The sequence below is a fragment of the Ambystoma mexicanum genome, chromosome 3q (assembly GCF_040938575.1).
Source record: "Ambystoma mexicanum isolate Mex_15411 chromosome 3q, UKY_AmexF1_1, whole genome shotgun sequence".
Lineage (NCBI taxonomy): Eukaryota > Metazoa > Chordata > Amphibia > Caudata > Ambystomatidae > Ambystoma > Ambystoma mexicanum.
This window is the reverse complement of record NC_090926.1, coordinates 853,570,098-853,587,619: the sequence shown is the minus strand read 5'-3', so window position 1 is coordinate 853,587,619 and position 17,522 is coordinate 853,570,098. Positions and strand designations below refer to the sequence as shown.

General features: G+C 46.6%; 1 protein-coding gene across 2 annotated transcripts in view; it reads right to left on the bottom strand.

Annotated features, from left to right (window-relative positions):
* The window catches only part of DGKE (diacylglycerol kinase epsilon), a 222,576-nt gene that overhangs the window by 76,155 nt on the left and 128,899 nt on the right, over positions 1-17,522 (bottom strand). Inside the window, exons 4-5 of one of the 2 annotated variants that reach the window (XM_069654941.1) lie at positions 8,617-8,760; positions 2,537-2,694 (exon numbers count right to left, since the gene is read on the bottom strand). In XM_069654941.1, coding sequence (XP_069511042.1) covers positions 2,537-2,694; positions 8,617-8,760 — 302 coding nt within the window. The remainder of the gene's footprint in view (positions 1-2,536; positions 2,695-8,616; positions 8,761-17,522) is intronic. The other variant, XM_069654942.1, reaches the window with a different exon arrangement.

The window sequence follows — 17,522 nt, the reverse complement described above, 5'->3', positions numbered from 1 at the left end:
GTGGATTGAATAGTTAATGTCCCAGTGTAGCAGTAACAGCAGGTGCATTTCAGCCATTTGTTTTTGGGACACCTATTTTATGTATGCCAGATTCATTATTTGAGTTAGCACACAAATATTTATTTTTTCAGCACCTTTTATCTCACAACATCATTGTAGAATTACATATAGATATTCACATATTTAATCAAGGGCTTTGAAGAAGATGTGAGAGTATACCTTTGATTACACTTGTATACAAATCATTAGTGTCGCAACAGTGGACATAGATGAATATATACCATTTTTGTATTTGTATTGTTGCAGGCTTCCAAGAGGGATGAAAGTGATGCACTTGACAACATCAGATTTCTCTTTTGTGCTGTTGGATATAGCTTGTTACACTTTGTTTATAGGCACTGACATAATGTTTTTTCCTGGCAAATGTCTCCCAGTAAGCATATGAGAAATAAACATTTTTGGAATGTTTTGTATTTTGAGGGATTTGAGAAGATTAACGTTTTCAAAATTATTATAAAATGCGTCTGTGTTGTTAATTATGTGTCAATAGATGTATACATAAATTATATTAGTCATTTTAGTTCATTTTAGGTGTCCCACAAAATCTATGCAGAGATGGAACAAAACATTAGCTAACGAAGTCCCACATACCTCTTCATCAGTATACAAGCTTTCTCGAGAAATGTTTTCTAACACCTTATTGTAATAAAAATTATGACATTGTTATAAGACTTTTTTTTTCCAGCTGTTACATTCGTAAGAACAAGCTTTTTTGTTTGAACATTCCAAGCAACATTTACTTTTTTTTACAAGAAGGAGAGTAAAAGTGAATAGTAAAGGCGATTTGATCTAGTTTTACTCTTCACTACTTTCACTTCACCTTGCAAAAGTTGAAAACTGCCTGCAGGCGTCCCACCAGCGTGTAAGTGCTAACGTTGGTGGTCCCCTGCATGTACCTAGCATATTTTCATAAAATGACCCCCAATTTAATTCTGAGATCATATTAAAGAATTATACTACACATATCTATTGATTGCTGCACTTTGTTGTGGTTCAGGGTAGAAGCACACTAAAAGTGTTCCATGAAATTATGGTAATGCATTTCACCTAACCTAGCACAGTACTGTGAAAACGGAATGCTTTGAAATTCGTGGCTGAGTTTTGTTTAAAGCCGGGCGTGGCCCTGTGATTTATACTGCTGCACTTACACAGAGGAACTCCTTTTTATTGTGGAGTCCAATTAACATTGTGTGAAAGAAATGTGTAAACATTTTACACATGATATGATAGGTTATTTATAACGCGCTTAATACCCAGAGGTTTCTAAGTGCAGACCCGGGGATCGAACCTATGTTGCTCCGTGTCGTCTTGCTTCCAAGGCGAGCACGTTGCCACTGAACTATCCTCCCAAGACATGATTTATACTCTACTCCAGGTTTTTCTACATTTGTAGAAGGGGTAGGGAATGGTAAATCTGCATCCGCTACCTCATACTCTAGCATTTATGCCAGCATGACATTTTCAAGCTGGCGTAAATGCTGTCGATTCCTATGAAATCCACCTGCTTTTTACACCAGCAGAAAGCAGGCAGACACCATATGAATCCATCGTAAACACTACATGCCATGAGTAAAGGGCACAAAAGGTGTTCACTCAATTTGCACTGTGGATTGCAAGAGGGAGGCATACAGGCAATGTTTCCTCCACTTTACACCTCCCTTTTGCATGCTGCAGTGCAAATGATGAAAATTGCACTGAGGGAACCTGTTTGCACGTCAGTGCAAACACATGCAATCCCCTCCAAGTAATTCAAAGGGGCTAAAAACATGAGCCCTTCTGCTTTGTAAAAGTCAAAATTGTATGCAGCTGTCTTAAATCCTAACATTGTTGGAATCTTGCATGCAATTAACACTTTTATAAAATGACCCCCAAAAGTAGTCCATGTTCAATATAGGCACCTTGGGGGTCATTTTATAAAAAGTGCACATTATATACAGAAATTATTATGAACAATTCGCGAAAGAATTATTTTCAAAACTCTCTCGATCACTCACAAATGTCTGTCAAACGATGCCCCGGAATACTTGTCGCAGAGAATCGTCAAGTCAAGTCTGCCAGGCGGGTAAGGTCCATCCACGGCCACCGACTGGTTCCACCGATTTTCGAAAAAGTCAGAGGAGGAGGCTCCAGCTTCCCTGCTGTGGCAGCATACCACTGGAATGCCCTCCCTCCGGCCCTACGAGCGGAGGATTCATATTGGCCCTGCCACAAGGCCCTTAAAACCTGGCTCTGTTCTTCCACCGGAATGTTTAAGCAATGGCCTTAAATGCCTGCTTCTGAGGTTTTTGTGTGTAACTGGTTTTCATAACAGCGCCCTGATGTCCTCGGGCGTAGGCGCTTTATAAATGTAAACGTTAAATAAATAAATAATACAGCCCATCGTGTGCAAAACGCATGCTTACATTTTGCAAAACACACTGAGCCACCCAGTGCCGCCATTCACAATTTTCGGATACCCATCTTCTGTGCTGCTTACCGGTCTAGTTTGATTGGCTCTGCTTCCATTACATTTCTCAGGATTTGCTCCACTGGGACATCTCCGGCATAGCCTGCTCCCCAGCCTAGCGTGTTAGACAGATCGTTACCTGTCCCCAGAGGTAAGACTGAAATAAAAGGAATGTAGCGTTCTTGACCCTGTGAAATGATAAAAGAAATACATCATTCGGGATTGTGTTATTCTCCATGCATGACCCATTATCTGGGGATACATTTGAAGGGTGCACCCTGCAACTGCAGAAACAGTGAGGACGATCTCCTTTATCCTGCCTGCTCCCCTCTCCCATCTGGTTTGCAGTCAAGCACTTAGATGTCTTTGCGGTTGTGCTGCACCCCTTTCCTACCACCATGAAAGGGAGATTTACGTACCTGAGACGAAGCCTCTTCATGGATCACTGGATCAACAGTTACTAGGATGAGAATGCTCAGGTGGCCTGAAAACAAACCCAGGCTGTATAAAATGGATGCATGGGTCAATGTGTAATCTGTAGGGGCCACGACTGCTATGTTGTGATGTGAATTCAGACAGAGCAATTGCCCTCAAGCTTACAGGGGGGTGTGAGGGTGTAGAAAGGTGCACATACAATGAAGGAGAGTGAAGGGGTCAGCATGGCACATCGAAAATTGAACAAATGTGATTTTAGCGTTCTTGGGAAGTTTACTTCCAACATTTAATCGGCTTGGTGTTCACAAAAAGGTTATAGGATGCTGCATGTCGCAGTTATGAAATGCACAGTTTTACAAGAGAATGCAAGACGAGCAAAATAAGTCAAATGGAAAAAGGGCTAAAAATGATGTGAAAATGAACTTAATACCTGAGACTGAATAAAGGTTTGTTAACAAGTGGGATGGTAGAGATAAAAAGAGATGATTGAGTAGGAGACCTGGGAGGGAAAAGGTCCATCTGCGAAAACCATTTCTTGAATAAATAGGTGTTCAGGTGACAAGATGTGTGGTTAGGGGCTGGAGGGGTGGGATGCCTTCGTTCTAATGGGAATACAGAGCCACAGATCATCTTGTGAGTGTGTCCTCGCCTGGTTATCATATGACAAAAGTGTGGCTCATCCTGTGCAAATGGTGCATGCATTGGTATTACAGAAGAGACCAAAATGCCTTTCTGAAATCCACAATGCGTGCCCCCTACCTACGCTGGCACGCCTTCATAATGGGGCACTCCCTCATTTGCATCAGCGTCTTTTCCTATGCAAATGAGGTCCTGCCAAGGGCCTGTGTGCATGTTTTGACTAACCAAAGCATTTGTTTGGGCAATCTGGCCTGAGTATGTGCAGTGCATGGGTGTTGCCTGGTTGGTGGTACACACGCAGCGCGCGCCTTGAAGCAGTCATCTAGAAGAGAAATGGGCCTGTATTGGTTGTTGAGGCCGACCTCTATGTAAACGGGGGTCTCAATATTTATCTCTTAGAGATTGCAGGATCATTATGAAGCACATACCACATGCAGTGGACCTAGAAGACCACTTGTGGTGCACGATGACTGCACTCCCATGGGATTAACTCCCTAGCCACTCAACCTTTCTGTCCAAGGTGCAATTCCACCGTTGGGTTTCACCTCTTTACAGTGAGTGTTGAATTTCGTATGGAACAACTTAGTGTGCCAAGCAGCTGCACTACCCTTAAACCACATGAACAAACACTCTCTTGTGTCAACAGAGACAGGAAGTTCTTCTGGAAGATAATATGGATGGAACGTGGTCCTACAAAGACATAAAGACCAAAGAAAGTTCCATTGGACTGAAAAAGACAGTGCTCCTTTTGGTTTTTTCTTAACGTGCTGGTCAAGCTTTTCAGGTTCCATATGTTATTGTTGGTCTTCTTTTGTGGAACATGTGTAAAGCAGGCACTACATGAAGTGTATTGTGGAGGATGTGTAGTTTATACCCAATTAGTAGCCGGCGTGGGTCAACCAGAATGTAACAAACATTCTGATTGGCCCTCGCCCGGTCAATACCTCGCAGAGAATCCCTCAAAACTTTGGCTTCGTTCACATCCCCGGCAGCGGGGTGTGGCAGCCCCTCAGCCAATGAGGAGGCTCGGAACAGGGTAATCCCCGCTCCGAGCCTCCGCAGGGCTGCGGGCTGCCATCCTCCCCCGCCGGGGATTCAGGTGAGTGTTTTCGCCACCCCCACCCCCCACACCTCAAACAATCTCCTCCCCGCCCTCCCAAACCCCACTTACCTTGTTTTTTCGAGAGCGGACGGGCTGGGGACTGTGTCCCCAGCCCGTCCTCTCTCGATGGCCGCCATGGAAAGGGAAAACGGACTCAGTTTTTCCTTCCCCGGCTGGCATTTATTTGGAATTATTTTATTTATTTTCTGTTCCGTTACGCTGCTGCATTTCGGAACAGAAAAGAAATGCTATTAGTACCTTAGTCTTGCAGGCAGGGGTACTAATAGCAATAACCCCCTCACCACGGGGCCATTGCCGAGTCAGGTAATGCCCCGGGCCCCTCGTAAAGGCACGTTATAATGCCATTACATATCATATCAACTATGAGCCCCAGGGCATTATCTGACTCGGTAATGGCCCTGCGGCTCGGGGCTTATTGCTTAATTAATAACTATACACAGCTCTGCTGAGCTGTGACTCTACCTGGAAATGTGAAATGTTATATATTTATTTAAGTCTTGGCACTGATATATTACTCTGAGCCAGGTATTATTCAGGTGCTGGTAACAGACTTCTTATGGAAAAGCTTAGGCGTGAGGAAAAGGCATACGGGCATAGTCTGCAAGCAAAGAAAAAAGGTAATTTTGGAAAGAGACCCTCCTTACCAATAGTAAAATATGCCTAGAGGGGGCAAAGCGTATTTAAAGGGGGCATGCAGGCTGTGCATTATTTGTAAAGGGCGTACATTGCTAGCTCGGAAGTTGCATTATTTGCAGAGAATCTTCCTCTTAAATGTTGCATGATTATGTGCAGTAAAATACATTTGAGAGCTTTTCACTCTCATTTTTGTTCAGCCATAAAAATGGCATGGGGACAGTAAAACATACTGTGACAGACTCTCTGAGTGCCATTTTGATCCGGATCCGCTCAACAGTCATGGCGGCCACCATCATTGATCACCGCTGTGTTTTGATCCTATCATGTAATCCGCATGAAGTGGATCTAGGGGCTGAAAGCAATGATGCACCCAGGGTTGCTATTCCTTGATTCCTCCATGTGGAGAGTGCCCAACACGTGTCGGAGTGCACCCTGACTGCTATGCAGTATTCTGTGTCACTGTGTGAAAAGTGGATTTTAAACTGTAACACATGAATAAATGTATTTTTTAACATTTTTTTCTTATTTTTTATACACAAATAATGCACTGTGACATTAAATAAAATACATTGCTTGGGTGTTTTAAAATGTTTGCAAAAATATGTCATTAACCAAAAAAGTTATTTATTTACTTCCTTATGTATAGTTTATTTGGGTCCAAGTGGATGTCAGCCAAGCCTGGTTCTCAATAACATGATATTTTACACAGCATCCAACAATGTCCTTAATCCACTACTGAGAATGTAGATCCTTCGCTCACTGCGCACTGCTGAATGAGGCAGAAGCATGTAACTGGGTCCCTCTCAGTGCTCTTGCTCATGGTATATTTGCATGGCATTTCGAGCAGGGCTGCGAACTAAAACGTAACTGAGATCCTCCTCAGTAGGTTAAGGCCTATAGCTTTGGATCTGTCACATTGTTCACTTACATACACAGGTAGTTACCCTGAAAAGCCGGGAGAAGATTTTGTACAGTTGTGCTTAATTTCAGAGGCAGAGCTTTCCCATTTGTCAATTAAAAACTGAGTCATTGCATCCTGGGAGATATAAATAAAGTGTTCAGCAGTTCCTGCTTACGTAGATCGCACACATTTATCTATGGACAGAAGCCAGGAACTAAGAGTTTGGTAAATCTAGTTGCAGTGTGGGTGCTCCAAGTTGCACTAAGATAGACATTAAAAAAAGAAATCATAATACATAATATCCGAGAGAGAGTTCTTAATTTCTAAGCAACTGTTCTGAGGTACATAATTTATTTTCTTCATGTGAAGCATAGTTTAGGCCGGGTAAGTTGGCAGGTGCAAGTAATGAGGATATGTAAATGCGCTTAGGCAGTGCGGGGAAAGTAGAATTCCTTTGATCAAAAAAACATTGCATCCATTTTTACAACAGAGCACTTACAAGCATCATGGGGCCACTAGTACATACAATTCAACAGGAAGTCCAAATGTTATAGGGTCAGAGGAAGAAACATGGAAGCAGCTGAACCTATGAAACATATATTGGGGGAGTGGGAGCAGGTTGGCCCGCAACCAGGGTGATGAATGTCTACTGGATCAACAATACCCTTGCTGGAGTCTTGCTCTTCTCCGAGGCCGAGCTGGTCCAGCAAGGCAGACATCTTCCCGTGCTTATGATTGCTCCACTCACTGCGGGTATCCTCGCAGGCAGTGTCCCGGTCCTCCTTATGTGGACCATGCTTCTCTGCAGAGAGGATTCATTTTACGCTACTTCCCCAGGGGGGGAGTGTTTGAGAATGGGCTCTGTCCCTTTCATGATGAAGGCTTCTCTAAGCCTCACAAAGGCAGACTTAGACCAAGGTAGCAAAGCCTCTCCCATTGGATCTTGGCCCAGGCGGTAGATAAAGCAGGTCCCATTTGAACTTCCCGTCTTTTCCCTTGTAGGATTCCAGCGGCTCTGTTCGGTAGCTCCCACTGCACACTCAGAGCTGCAGTACAGGGTCCTGGATTGGAGGTGGAGCAGCCCACTTCCATTGAGCTCAATCTTTGTTGCTCTGGTTTAATAATATTGGCAACTGGGGTATGCACCAATCAAATCCACTGACTTGCCCAGTATGTACTCAAATCATATAGCCAATGTGATAGAAGAGTACGACTGCTTTGTTCCACTTTTCTTTGCTCTTCCATGTAATTGCACGGGAGTCACCTCCCTCTTCAACATAACAATGCTTTCCGAACTGTCCCTCCTCCTCCTGGACGGGCCAGTCTTCTGAGATACAGGCCGACGGGACAATAAGGAGCCATGGAGGAAGAATATCTATTTAATAGAGCAACAGTGTTTTGCAAGGTAGACCACCAGATGAAGGCCCTGCTCTGTTTTTAATGTTTTTATGTCTCGGAAGGATAGCTCAGCAGCAACGTGCTCGCCTTGGAAGCAAGACAACAGAGCAACACAGGTTCGATCCCCTGGTCCGCACTTAGAAACCTTTGGGCATTAAGCGCGCTATGAATAACCTATCCTATCACTATCATAACACTCAGTTCAGAGCGAGTGTACCACTTAGGGAGACAAACTAAACCCAAAATGTGATAGAAGGAAGGATTGTAATGCATAACAACTGGGATTGCTCTGACTGTGCAAGCGGTCTGGGGCTGCATGTGTCCCTATGGAAGGGCCAAGATTTGAATATACCCGGTTCCATTATGTAAGGGCACAGATAGGCTAAATAACAATGGTATGGATGGTTACTCAGAGCAATACTAATGGTTATGATTCATTAGCACCCGGCTTGATGTCTTCGACCAATTCACGTACAGAGAGCATGGGCTGTAACTCCTGATACAAGCCTGCATTCCAGCATTCTTTTTGTCTGCCATTTTTCCTTTGTTTACACCTGGGCATCCTCACAGTGGTGGCTCGTTCCGGCCTCTGCCTCCGTCTCCTCATAACAGTTCATTTGTTTAGTGTTCAGTGTTTAAAACATTTCACCGCTTTAGAAACCACGCTATGAGATAGATGAACCATAATATTGACAGGTCTAGCCCATCGCGTGATAAATAAGCGAAACAGAAACATACCGCAGGTGCCATGTCAAGGAATGACTCAGTGCTGAACTGTGTCCCTAAGGAAGATGCAAGGAGCAGGTGGGGGTCTAGACCCTGCCTCGAGGCGCCAGGGGCCCAGTGTGTACCTGTTCATCTATCTCAGACACAGCCTTGACGCTAAACATCCAGACAACCATTTGCTTGGGGCTACTGGCTGGCAGTCAAAGAATCTTCCTACCTAACAGGGTATAGAACTGGTAAAATATACTGTACCTTTAGCTTCATTTCATCGATGGCGTCCAGGACCCAGCCGACTGTGCCATCTCCACCGCAAACAAGTACGCGGGCAGACCGGTCAGGTAACAGAGTGCAGAGCTCCAGAGCTTTAATAGGTGACATTTTATTGAGATCAAACACCTAAAGAAAGGAAAGGAGAAGTTATGAAGGATGAGATGAATATACACTGGCGCTCAGAAACTAATTCAAACTTAACCAGTCCAAGAGCAATGTGTTTGACCGCACCTCAAGCCTTCAAGGGCTCCACCTTACCCTTTTTTGTACTTCTTCGCAGGACAAGTTGGACAAAGATTACCCAAATCCCTTCATGAATACACTAGTCCACCACTGAAATTAACACAAATACACCTTACTACATTTACATTAAAGAGTAGTAATTACATTTTCGTAAAATATTACAGCTAACAAGATTTCTGGTGTAAAGAGATTACACATTTCAAAAAGCTCACAAAGCAGATAGAATGCGGGTGCTTTGGGGTTATATAATATTATCTCCATAAATAATGTCGGCACATATATAGTCGCCGGGAAACAGCATAGGCGATATTATTTATGGGACAATATATGGGGTAAATGGGAGCGGGAGTTGCAGGGCCATTCTTGTATGGTGACATTGTTGCGAGGCTATTATCACATGGAACCGGTGCTTTTACACCAAAAACCCTTATCAGAAATCCCTTAACTGTTGTATTTGGCATACAGACTTTGTGTCAAAGGTACACGAAATCTCTTGGCAAGCTAGAAAGCAAGGTTCCCGCTCCTGAAATGCCACCACCTCTTAGGCCTGGAACGCCTGCCTGGTTATAACCTGGTGCTGCCACCCGGCGACAGCATCGTGGTTAGGAGCCCGGAGACGAACCATGCGGCTGACCTGGGCTACGCTTGGGAGGGCAGGTGCAACTGGCACTCTGTTCATATTCTGCAATTCGTTTTCAAACATGTATCGATATGTTTAGAAAAAAGGACCGGAAAACAAAAGAAGTTAATAATAATCAGGTTTCCATCACTCTTTGGAGAAGGGCTGGTGGTACTGACAAACACGACATCTTTGCTGGTTGGTTGATACCATTTTGGGGAGTTGAGAAATGTGGGGTGGCCACTACTAATATTCAATGCCGCCAAGTGGATTTAGCCACTCCTCGCTTCATAGGGATGCTCGGCAATGGGAAAGATGGGGATCAAGTAGTCGCTTCTACTGCGACGGAGCACAGGTGAGCCATGCCTGGCAGAGGTCTCTCAGCTCGGAGCCTTAGTATTTGACTGTATTAAGGTCACGAGGTATGAAAGTCAGTAAAATAGTTAAGAGATGCATAATCTAGCGCGTTGAAAAGGGCCTTCCAATGCACTAGGATTGTATTCACTACTAAAGAGGTAAAACGATGCACACACAGCACCAACAGACCGAAGAAGAAGGGAGGAGTTGGCCAATCAAAAGTAGACAGAACTGCTTAGAATGAAGCAGCATCCAAAAAAGTGATAGACAGGCTGGGAGGATAGCTCAGGGGCAACGCGTTTGCATTGGTTATAATTGGCCATATTCCCCATCTATGTTTACTAATGTCCTTGACCAGTGGATTCTGTAGGTGAGTCCTGGGATGGTCACCTCTCCTCCATTTCTGAAATTCCATTAATCACCAGGGTCCAAATTAATATCAAGTTGGTTGAGGAGGTCACGGCTCATATAAAAGGCGGAAGGAACACCTCGCACAACCCAACAAGTCTCTATTATGCTTTTGTCATCCCTAGACATTTGTATCATACAACTGCTAAGCAGAGGATGTTTGAAGTGGGGTGCTTCCAGGTCCCGTACCCATTGCTGCACTGACTCTACGGCGGGTAGTGTCTGGTCTTTTGGGAGTTTCTTTAATAGTGCTTCGCTGATGAAGCTTTCTTCGCTATTCAGGTCAACTCGGACGAGGACAGACTCCTTCCCATCATTTAACTGAATAGGGAGGAAGCGCTGTTCACCCTTTTTTAGAATGCCAGCTAAGTTCTCTGCTGGTTTGATGTCAATTTTGGCTATGAACTTAGGATTTTCGGATGGTACATTAGTGTACAATTTCAATGTATCTCCCTCCGGGGTGGAATGCCACTTGAGACTGGAAGGGAGGCTAATTTGCAGAAATGGAGAAGAGTTCACATCACCGTTGGGTGGTCGCAGAGCTATGACGGTAACGTGGGGGGTGTCGTTGTTCTGAAAGTAGAACCTAACTAGTTCCGTTTTTTGCTCAACCATGTGGCATGTGCCATTTAAACTAACATGGTTGACACTATGTTTCAATTTTATTGGTCGGTTAGTCTGGGTCCAGAGGACCTTGTTTACACAATCTATAAGGGGAGGCAATCTACGCAGGATGTCATTCCCTAGTAAACATGGTGTGCCCTCTGGAGTAACAACTATGACCAGGTGCTTCACCTTGTGTTGCCCAATTTTAATGTCTAAATCCGCAGTTCCCTCGACAGGAATTTCCTTCCCATCGAAGTTCTGAAGTTGTCCAGGAAGAGGGGTGAGAGGGATTTGGTATTACTCCCCCCTTCCCAAATTCAGCTGATCCAAGGCCCTTTTTGACAGAAGGGTGGCTTGGGATCCAGTGTCCACCAGTGCCAAAATTGTATATTGCCCCTGTATTTGGATCGGGGCATAACATCTTCCCTCCTTTTCCTCAAGGGGGAAAAGATAATGCACATTTTTGGCTAATTGGTGGGTTAAATTCTTTGCTTTGGATTCTGACAGAGGGGTGATTTGGGCAGGATTTTGTTTGGGATCTTGGGAACCTGTAAGAAAAAAGTGGCAATTGGATATGGGGGAAGTTTTGGACTCCCCTGGTTCTGATTCTGGGCTGCCCCCCCCAGTGCCTTAAGTGGCACTACAAATCGAGCCGGGGCCCATCGAGGGGGCGTGGCCTAACAACGGGGTCTTGATGGGCCGTTAGGCCACGGCCCCTTGACGAGCCCCGGCTCAATGGGCTACTGGCACCCCTGCCAGGCAGCCTTTTGTAGAGATTAGCACCCTCTCCCCTAACGGGGAGAGGGTGCTGATCTCGGCATTTATTTTGTATAGGCTTGCCTGGCAGGGGACAGCGCCTCGCCTATTCAGCCTTAATGGTGTTGCTGCCCCTCGCCAGCTGGGGAGGGGCAGCGTCACCATTAAGGCTGACAGGGTGAGGCCACTGGAAGCAGAGACCTTTTTCCTAAAGACTGAAACTCCCGCGAATCCGCGGGAGCTTCAGTATTTAGAAAGCAAGGCCTCTGCTTCCAGCGGCCTCACGTTTCTCCATAATGGTGGCGCCGGCCCACGTGCATCCCTTGATTAAAGGGATGCCTCGCAGGTGCGGCGCCACCATTATAGCTGAAAGGCATTTTTTTCTGAAGCCTGAAGCTCTCGCACACGAGCGAGAGCTTCAGGCTGTAGAAAGAAATGCCTTATCGTGTAGTGGCCGGGGCTGCCCGGGGAGATTAGTGGGCCCCGGCAGGGCCCCGCCTCAAAACGAAATTTTGGAGCCTGCCGGGGCCCAGCCCCGGCAGGCCCCGGCCCACTTAAAGCCCTGGCCCCCCCTTTTGGAGGCAGTCACCAGAATTGGGTTGAACAAGGTGATTTTCTTGCTGGTCATTCTGGGGTTTGATGATGGGCGGTTTTAACTCGGTCCCCACATCTACCCAGTCTTGACCAGGATCTCTTGGGACCCATTTTTCTTTGGGAGGAGTTCCCCCATCCCTGAAGGAGAAGATCCTTTTCCCAGAATCCTCTGAGGACCCCTCTCCTTCAAATTGGAAGATTTGCACCTCCTCCACAAAATGGGCATTTTTAGGCTCTTTATTTCTCCTACCCACCCTCTATTTCTTGGGTTGCAGACTTTCGGGAGCAGGAGATTCTGGTTCCGGTTCCTGGGTTTCCAGGGGCTTTTCACAAGTGGGGAAGGAAACCTCCTCTAAGGCTTTACACCCCCCTTCCCCTGTGCCTCCTCCCTGGGAACCGGTGGGTTGTCAGGGTTCTTCCCCCGTCATTTTTCTGGAGCACCAGACCCTTGATTTGAGGAGTTCTGAGTCGTCATGTTCATTGGAGGGTTTTGCTGCGCCCTCAACATGCGACCCAGATCCTCTGCCATGTTCTGGACCTGGCGCTCCAGTTGGGACACCCGCTCTGGCTGGTACGGGGTCCTCTGATCTACCCTTGGTTGATCACAGGTAGGGTAACTATCCCTTCTCCCATAATACCCCTGGTTAGGATAGTTTTGGTACCCCTCCACCCTTGGCCTCCCCTCTCCCGGTTTGGGCTGTCTGGGCTCAGGAAAGTGGGGAAAGAAAAAAGGGTTGTTTTGGGGGTTGAGGTTTGCCGGGTACCGGGGAAAGAAACTCAACCCAGCATTTGAGGGATTACTGCCCTCCTGAGGAAAGTGAGGGTGGAGGTTCCCTGGGTTGGCAGCTGTCTGGTTGGATCCCTCCCACCCCCCCTAGGGCTGGAGGAGTCCACACATAACCCAGGATGGGTCTGTTGCCCTTGTACCGGGGGCTGATGTAGTCAGGGGAGTTAGGGGCCCCATTGGTGGGGTTACCTCCATGGCTCCCTGTTTGGGATTGGCCTGAGGGCCTCCTGGGTCTGGGGTTAGTAGGATTCTGTGCGGGAATGTTTTTAGGCCCCCCCAGCTCCAGATCTAAAATGGGGGCAACCTTCACCTCTGCCACCTTAGCAGCAGCAGGGCTGTTGGTTGGTTTTGGGCTTTTGTTAGTATTTTTACTTTCTAGTGGCTTCTGCACTTCGTAGATGCGCGTTGCTTGTTCAATGACCCAGTCTAGTGATCTTTTCTCATGAAAGTCCCTCACTAGCTGGGTCATAATGTATTTAGGAAGGGCATGAAAGAAGGTATTAATAAATTCCCTACCGTCAGTGCGCACCCATCTGGTGATCTGCACAAAGGCGCGTTTCAGTTCTTGGACAAATTCTTGTGGGGCTTGGTCTTCCCTACATTGCAGGTTGTAGGCTGCCTTGCGGGCCTCTTGAGGGTTTCTATGAATAGAAAAATGCTTTAGGATGGCCGTCCTATAGGTGGACCATCTTGAATGGTTCTGATCCTCCAGCCCCGCAAAGAAGTTGGAGTATTCAGGTGAAAATGTTCACTTGACATACTGAGTACAAATTTGGCTGTCCTTCAGGTGAAAAGTATCCATCATTTGCTCAAACAATTCACGGTGCTCCCAAACGGAATATTTGGCATTTTTGTGACGCTCCTAATAGCCTTTATTTGCTTCAGTGGAACTTTCAGTAAAGCTCTCTTAACTTTGTTGGCCTTTTTAGTTCTGGTCACCCTGGCCCACTCATCCTCTGACTCAGAGACACTGCTACCAGAGGTGGCTGGCTGATCGTCTAGGCTCTCCCTGATTCTGCGGGTTTGGGAATTGCTGGCAGAATTTGGGGGCCTAGTCTCTTGAGACCGGTGGCGCTCAGAAGAGTCTTCTGACTCTCCCTTGCTCCCCGGATTGGTTGAGTACCCCCCCCCCACCCATTGTCCTAGCAGGGAAGAGGTTTTTAAGATACTCTTAGTGGACCTAGTCTCCTGGAATTCCCCACCAAATGTTATTGACTGATCTCTTGGTAAGTGATATTGTTGAGGATCCAGTTCTCCGATTCTCCCCTCACTGGAGTCTCCCTGATCAGAGAAGATGGTCCTAGCATTTAGGAATCTGTACAGAGATGCCCGGCCATCCATTCTGGGAGACGCTGACCTGTCAGTCCCATATTTCCCATTGTGTTGAAGTCTATCATCCCCGTGGCCCTTGGTTCATATGAGCTAGTGGACATTGGGGTGGCAGAGTCCATGGAACTAAAGGTATTAAAGTCCCTGATGCCAGGGTTCCTGAGGTTATGCTCAGTGGTTTCTCTCTCCCATATTACCTCATCTCTTTCAGCCCCTATTTCCTGATCACATGCCAATATCTGACCCTTTTGTTCCTCTATTAAGGCCTTACTGGTCTCTATGAGTTGTTCTTGCATGGCTATCTGTCTATAGAGCCTGTCATTCTTTTCATAGAGAGCCGCATTGTCTCTCTGTGCTTCCTGTCTGAATTGGGAGTATTGGGCCAATTTTTGCTGCAGGAGACTCACCTCCTGAGTTTGGTCCTTGATTTCTTTGCCAGAGCACCCTCCACCCGCCTGGTGTACTCTAACAATTTCTCATAATCTATTTTGATTTCACCAAGTTCCTGAAGGGCCAGGTGATTTTCTTCTAACATTGTTTTTAAATGACTGACTTTCTGGCCTAAGGTGTCTCTTTCCTGAGTTAGAGTGCCCCTCTGTGCAGCCAGGTCATCCCTTTGTTTTCTAATGGCATATCATTTCTGGCGCTCCTCATCAAAATCTGTTTGAGTGTGGCGATCCTTCACTATTCATTTATTATTTTCATCCTTTAGTTCATCAATCTGACTTCTAGGGAAACTATCTGCCCTGCGCAGACTCTATTATAATTTAATTGCTGCTCCAGCTTTTGATGTCTCTGTTGAAGAGAGTCCAACCTTTCCTGACACTCTTTTTACAGTGTCCGTATCGGGGTGTCTTGATCTGCATTCTTTTGCAGTAAGAGTGTCAGTTCTTCTTGCAGTTTGGTGGCAAACTGCCTAGCCTCTGTTTCAGCTTCTTGGCTCCTCTGGAGTCTTTGCTCTGCAGAGTCAAGTTTAGTCTGGATTTTCTGCATTGCTTCCCCTTGTCTCTTTGTGAAGTCTACATAGTCTGCATACTTTTCCTGTATAACTCCTATGTGGCGGTACAGGTAGGCTGCTATTTTGGCAATTTTGCATTGCTCCACTTTTATTTTAGGGGTCATGTACAGCTCACTGAGTGCTTGATGTAATGGCCCTTTGTCCTATCAGATATTAAGGTTGGTTTCAGTGACTTCTTGTTTTATTCCCTGCAGCCATACCTGTTCGTCCTGTTCTAACCATTCACCCCTGACAAACAATTTGTGCAGTGGGTGTTCCCTTGCAATATTGATTTCCACTGGGGTCGCCATTCCGGAAATACTAATTTCCTTCTGACTTATCTCAGGGTTACTTTACTTTTGCAAACAGGCCCAACTCCTTTGAGTATTTCTTTTGAAAGGTGCTTATACAGTGCAGCTCAGTATGGTAACCCGACAAGGTGTATATACCTCGTCAGTTAGCATGCTGTGCTAGACTGTCACGAGTGGTATGTCTAATTCAGGATCTTGGAACGAGCCCCCAAGCTGTAAGTGATTTCAATCCGGCACACACCCAAGTCAAAGCTCAGCATGTAGTGCACAACTGAAATCCTTATTTATTTTTGCCTAAAAGTTCAATATTCTGAACGATATACCACTCATATGACACCCTTCTCCTGGAACCACCCCGGTCACACTGAACCAGGAATCAGGCTGGTTTGCAAAGGTAAATATTTATTTATGTATTTAAGATTTAATCACAATGGGCCTCATTATGAGGTTGGCGGTCTGGTAATAACGGAGCCGGTAAGGCAATACCGGCCTCCATTACTGGTCCGTAGTATTACGACCCTAGACGCTGGTCCCACCGGCATTGACAAGGATCCGCTGTGGCCGCGCACCACTGTACTGGCATGCAGGTGCATGCGCGGGTGGCGTGCCCATAATACCGGCATCCCACAACGAAGAGCACACCACGAGTCGCACGGACAGGTACATACCGGCATCGAGATTCCGGTAAGAAGGGCCACCATGATGCCGGTAATAACGGCATTGCGGATAACCCGTTAACAGCAATCTGCTGTGCAACCAAGTGCCACAGGTGCACACAATCAGCAAGGTGGAGGCAATGGAGTCAGGTCCAGCACAAAAGCAGCACACCCACACACCACACCCCTTCCCAATCCAAAATGCTACCACTTGCACTTGCCATAGTGGGGCTGGAGGACATGCCTGCACAGCTACTCCTTGAGCAGGCAGTACAACAGGCAACACAGAGGAGACACAGGAGGAGAAGGAGGGTGAGACTGGGCCAGCAAATCCAACCAGTGCAGGTAGTTGTTCCCGCAGACAGCCATCAATTCCACGTATAAGGGCCAATCCATTTGACCTAACCCCAGCACAGATTCACACCCTGTACGGGCTGGACAGGGACACCATCAGCAACATAGTGGAATTACTACAGGAAGACTTGATCAGCCTGATCAACATCCGCACAGCCATCCCCCCTCTGCTGAAGGTGGCATCTGTGCTCCACTTCCTGGCCACAGGCACTTACCAACACACAATGGGCCAAATGCATGGCATGTCGCAATCATGCTTCTCCACTGTGCTAAACCAAGTGCTGGATGCAATACTGAAGCACGCAAGTGGCTACATATCCCTACCACGGACACCACAGGAGGCAAATGCCACCAAAATAGCATTCCATGCACTGGCAGGCATACCCAATGTAATTGGTGCCCTCGACTGCACCCAGGTAGAGTTGGTAGTCCCACATGCCGTGGAGGTGGTGTACCGCAATTGGAAGCTATACCACTCCATCAATGTGCAGATGGTGTGTGATGCCAGCCAGATAATAACACATTGCTGTGCCAGATACCCAGGATCCACGCATGATGCCATGTAGCTGCAGAACTCCTCCTACCTAAGGAGATGTCATACAAAGTGGCTGGCTGTTGGGTGAGTCCGCCCTCTGGGCCATGGGAGGAGAGGGATGCGGAGGGCTACATGCAAATGCAAAGGGAATTCCCTCTGGGCCATGGGAGGAGAGGGATGGGAGGGCTACATGCATATGCAAGGGGAATACTCTCTGGGCCATGGGAGGAGAGGGATGGGGGGGCTACATGCATATGCAAGGGGAATACCCTCTGGGCCATGGGAGGAGAGGGATGGGGGAGCCTGAAAGTATCTTGAGGTATCCCCAGCTACACA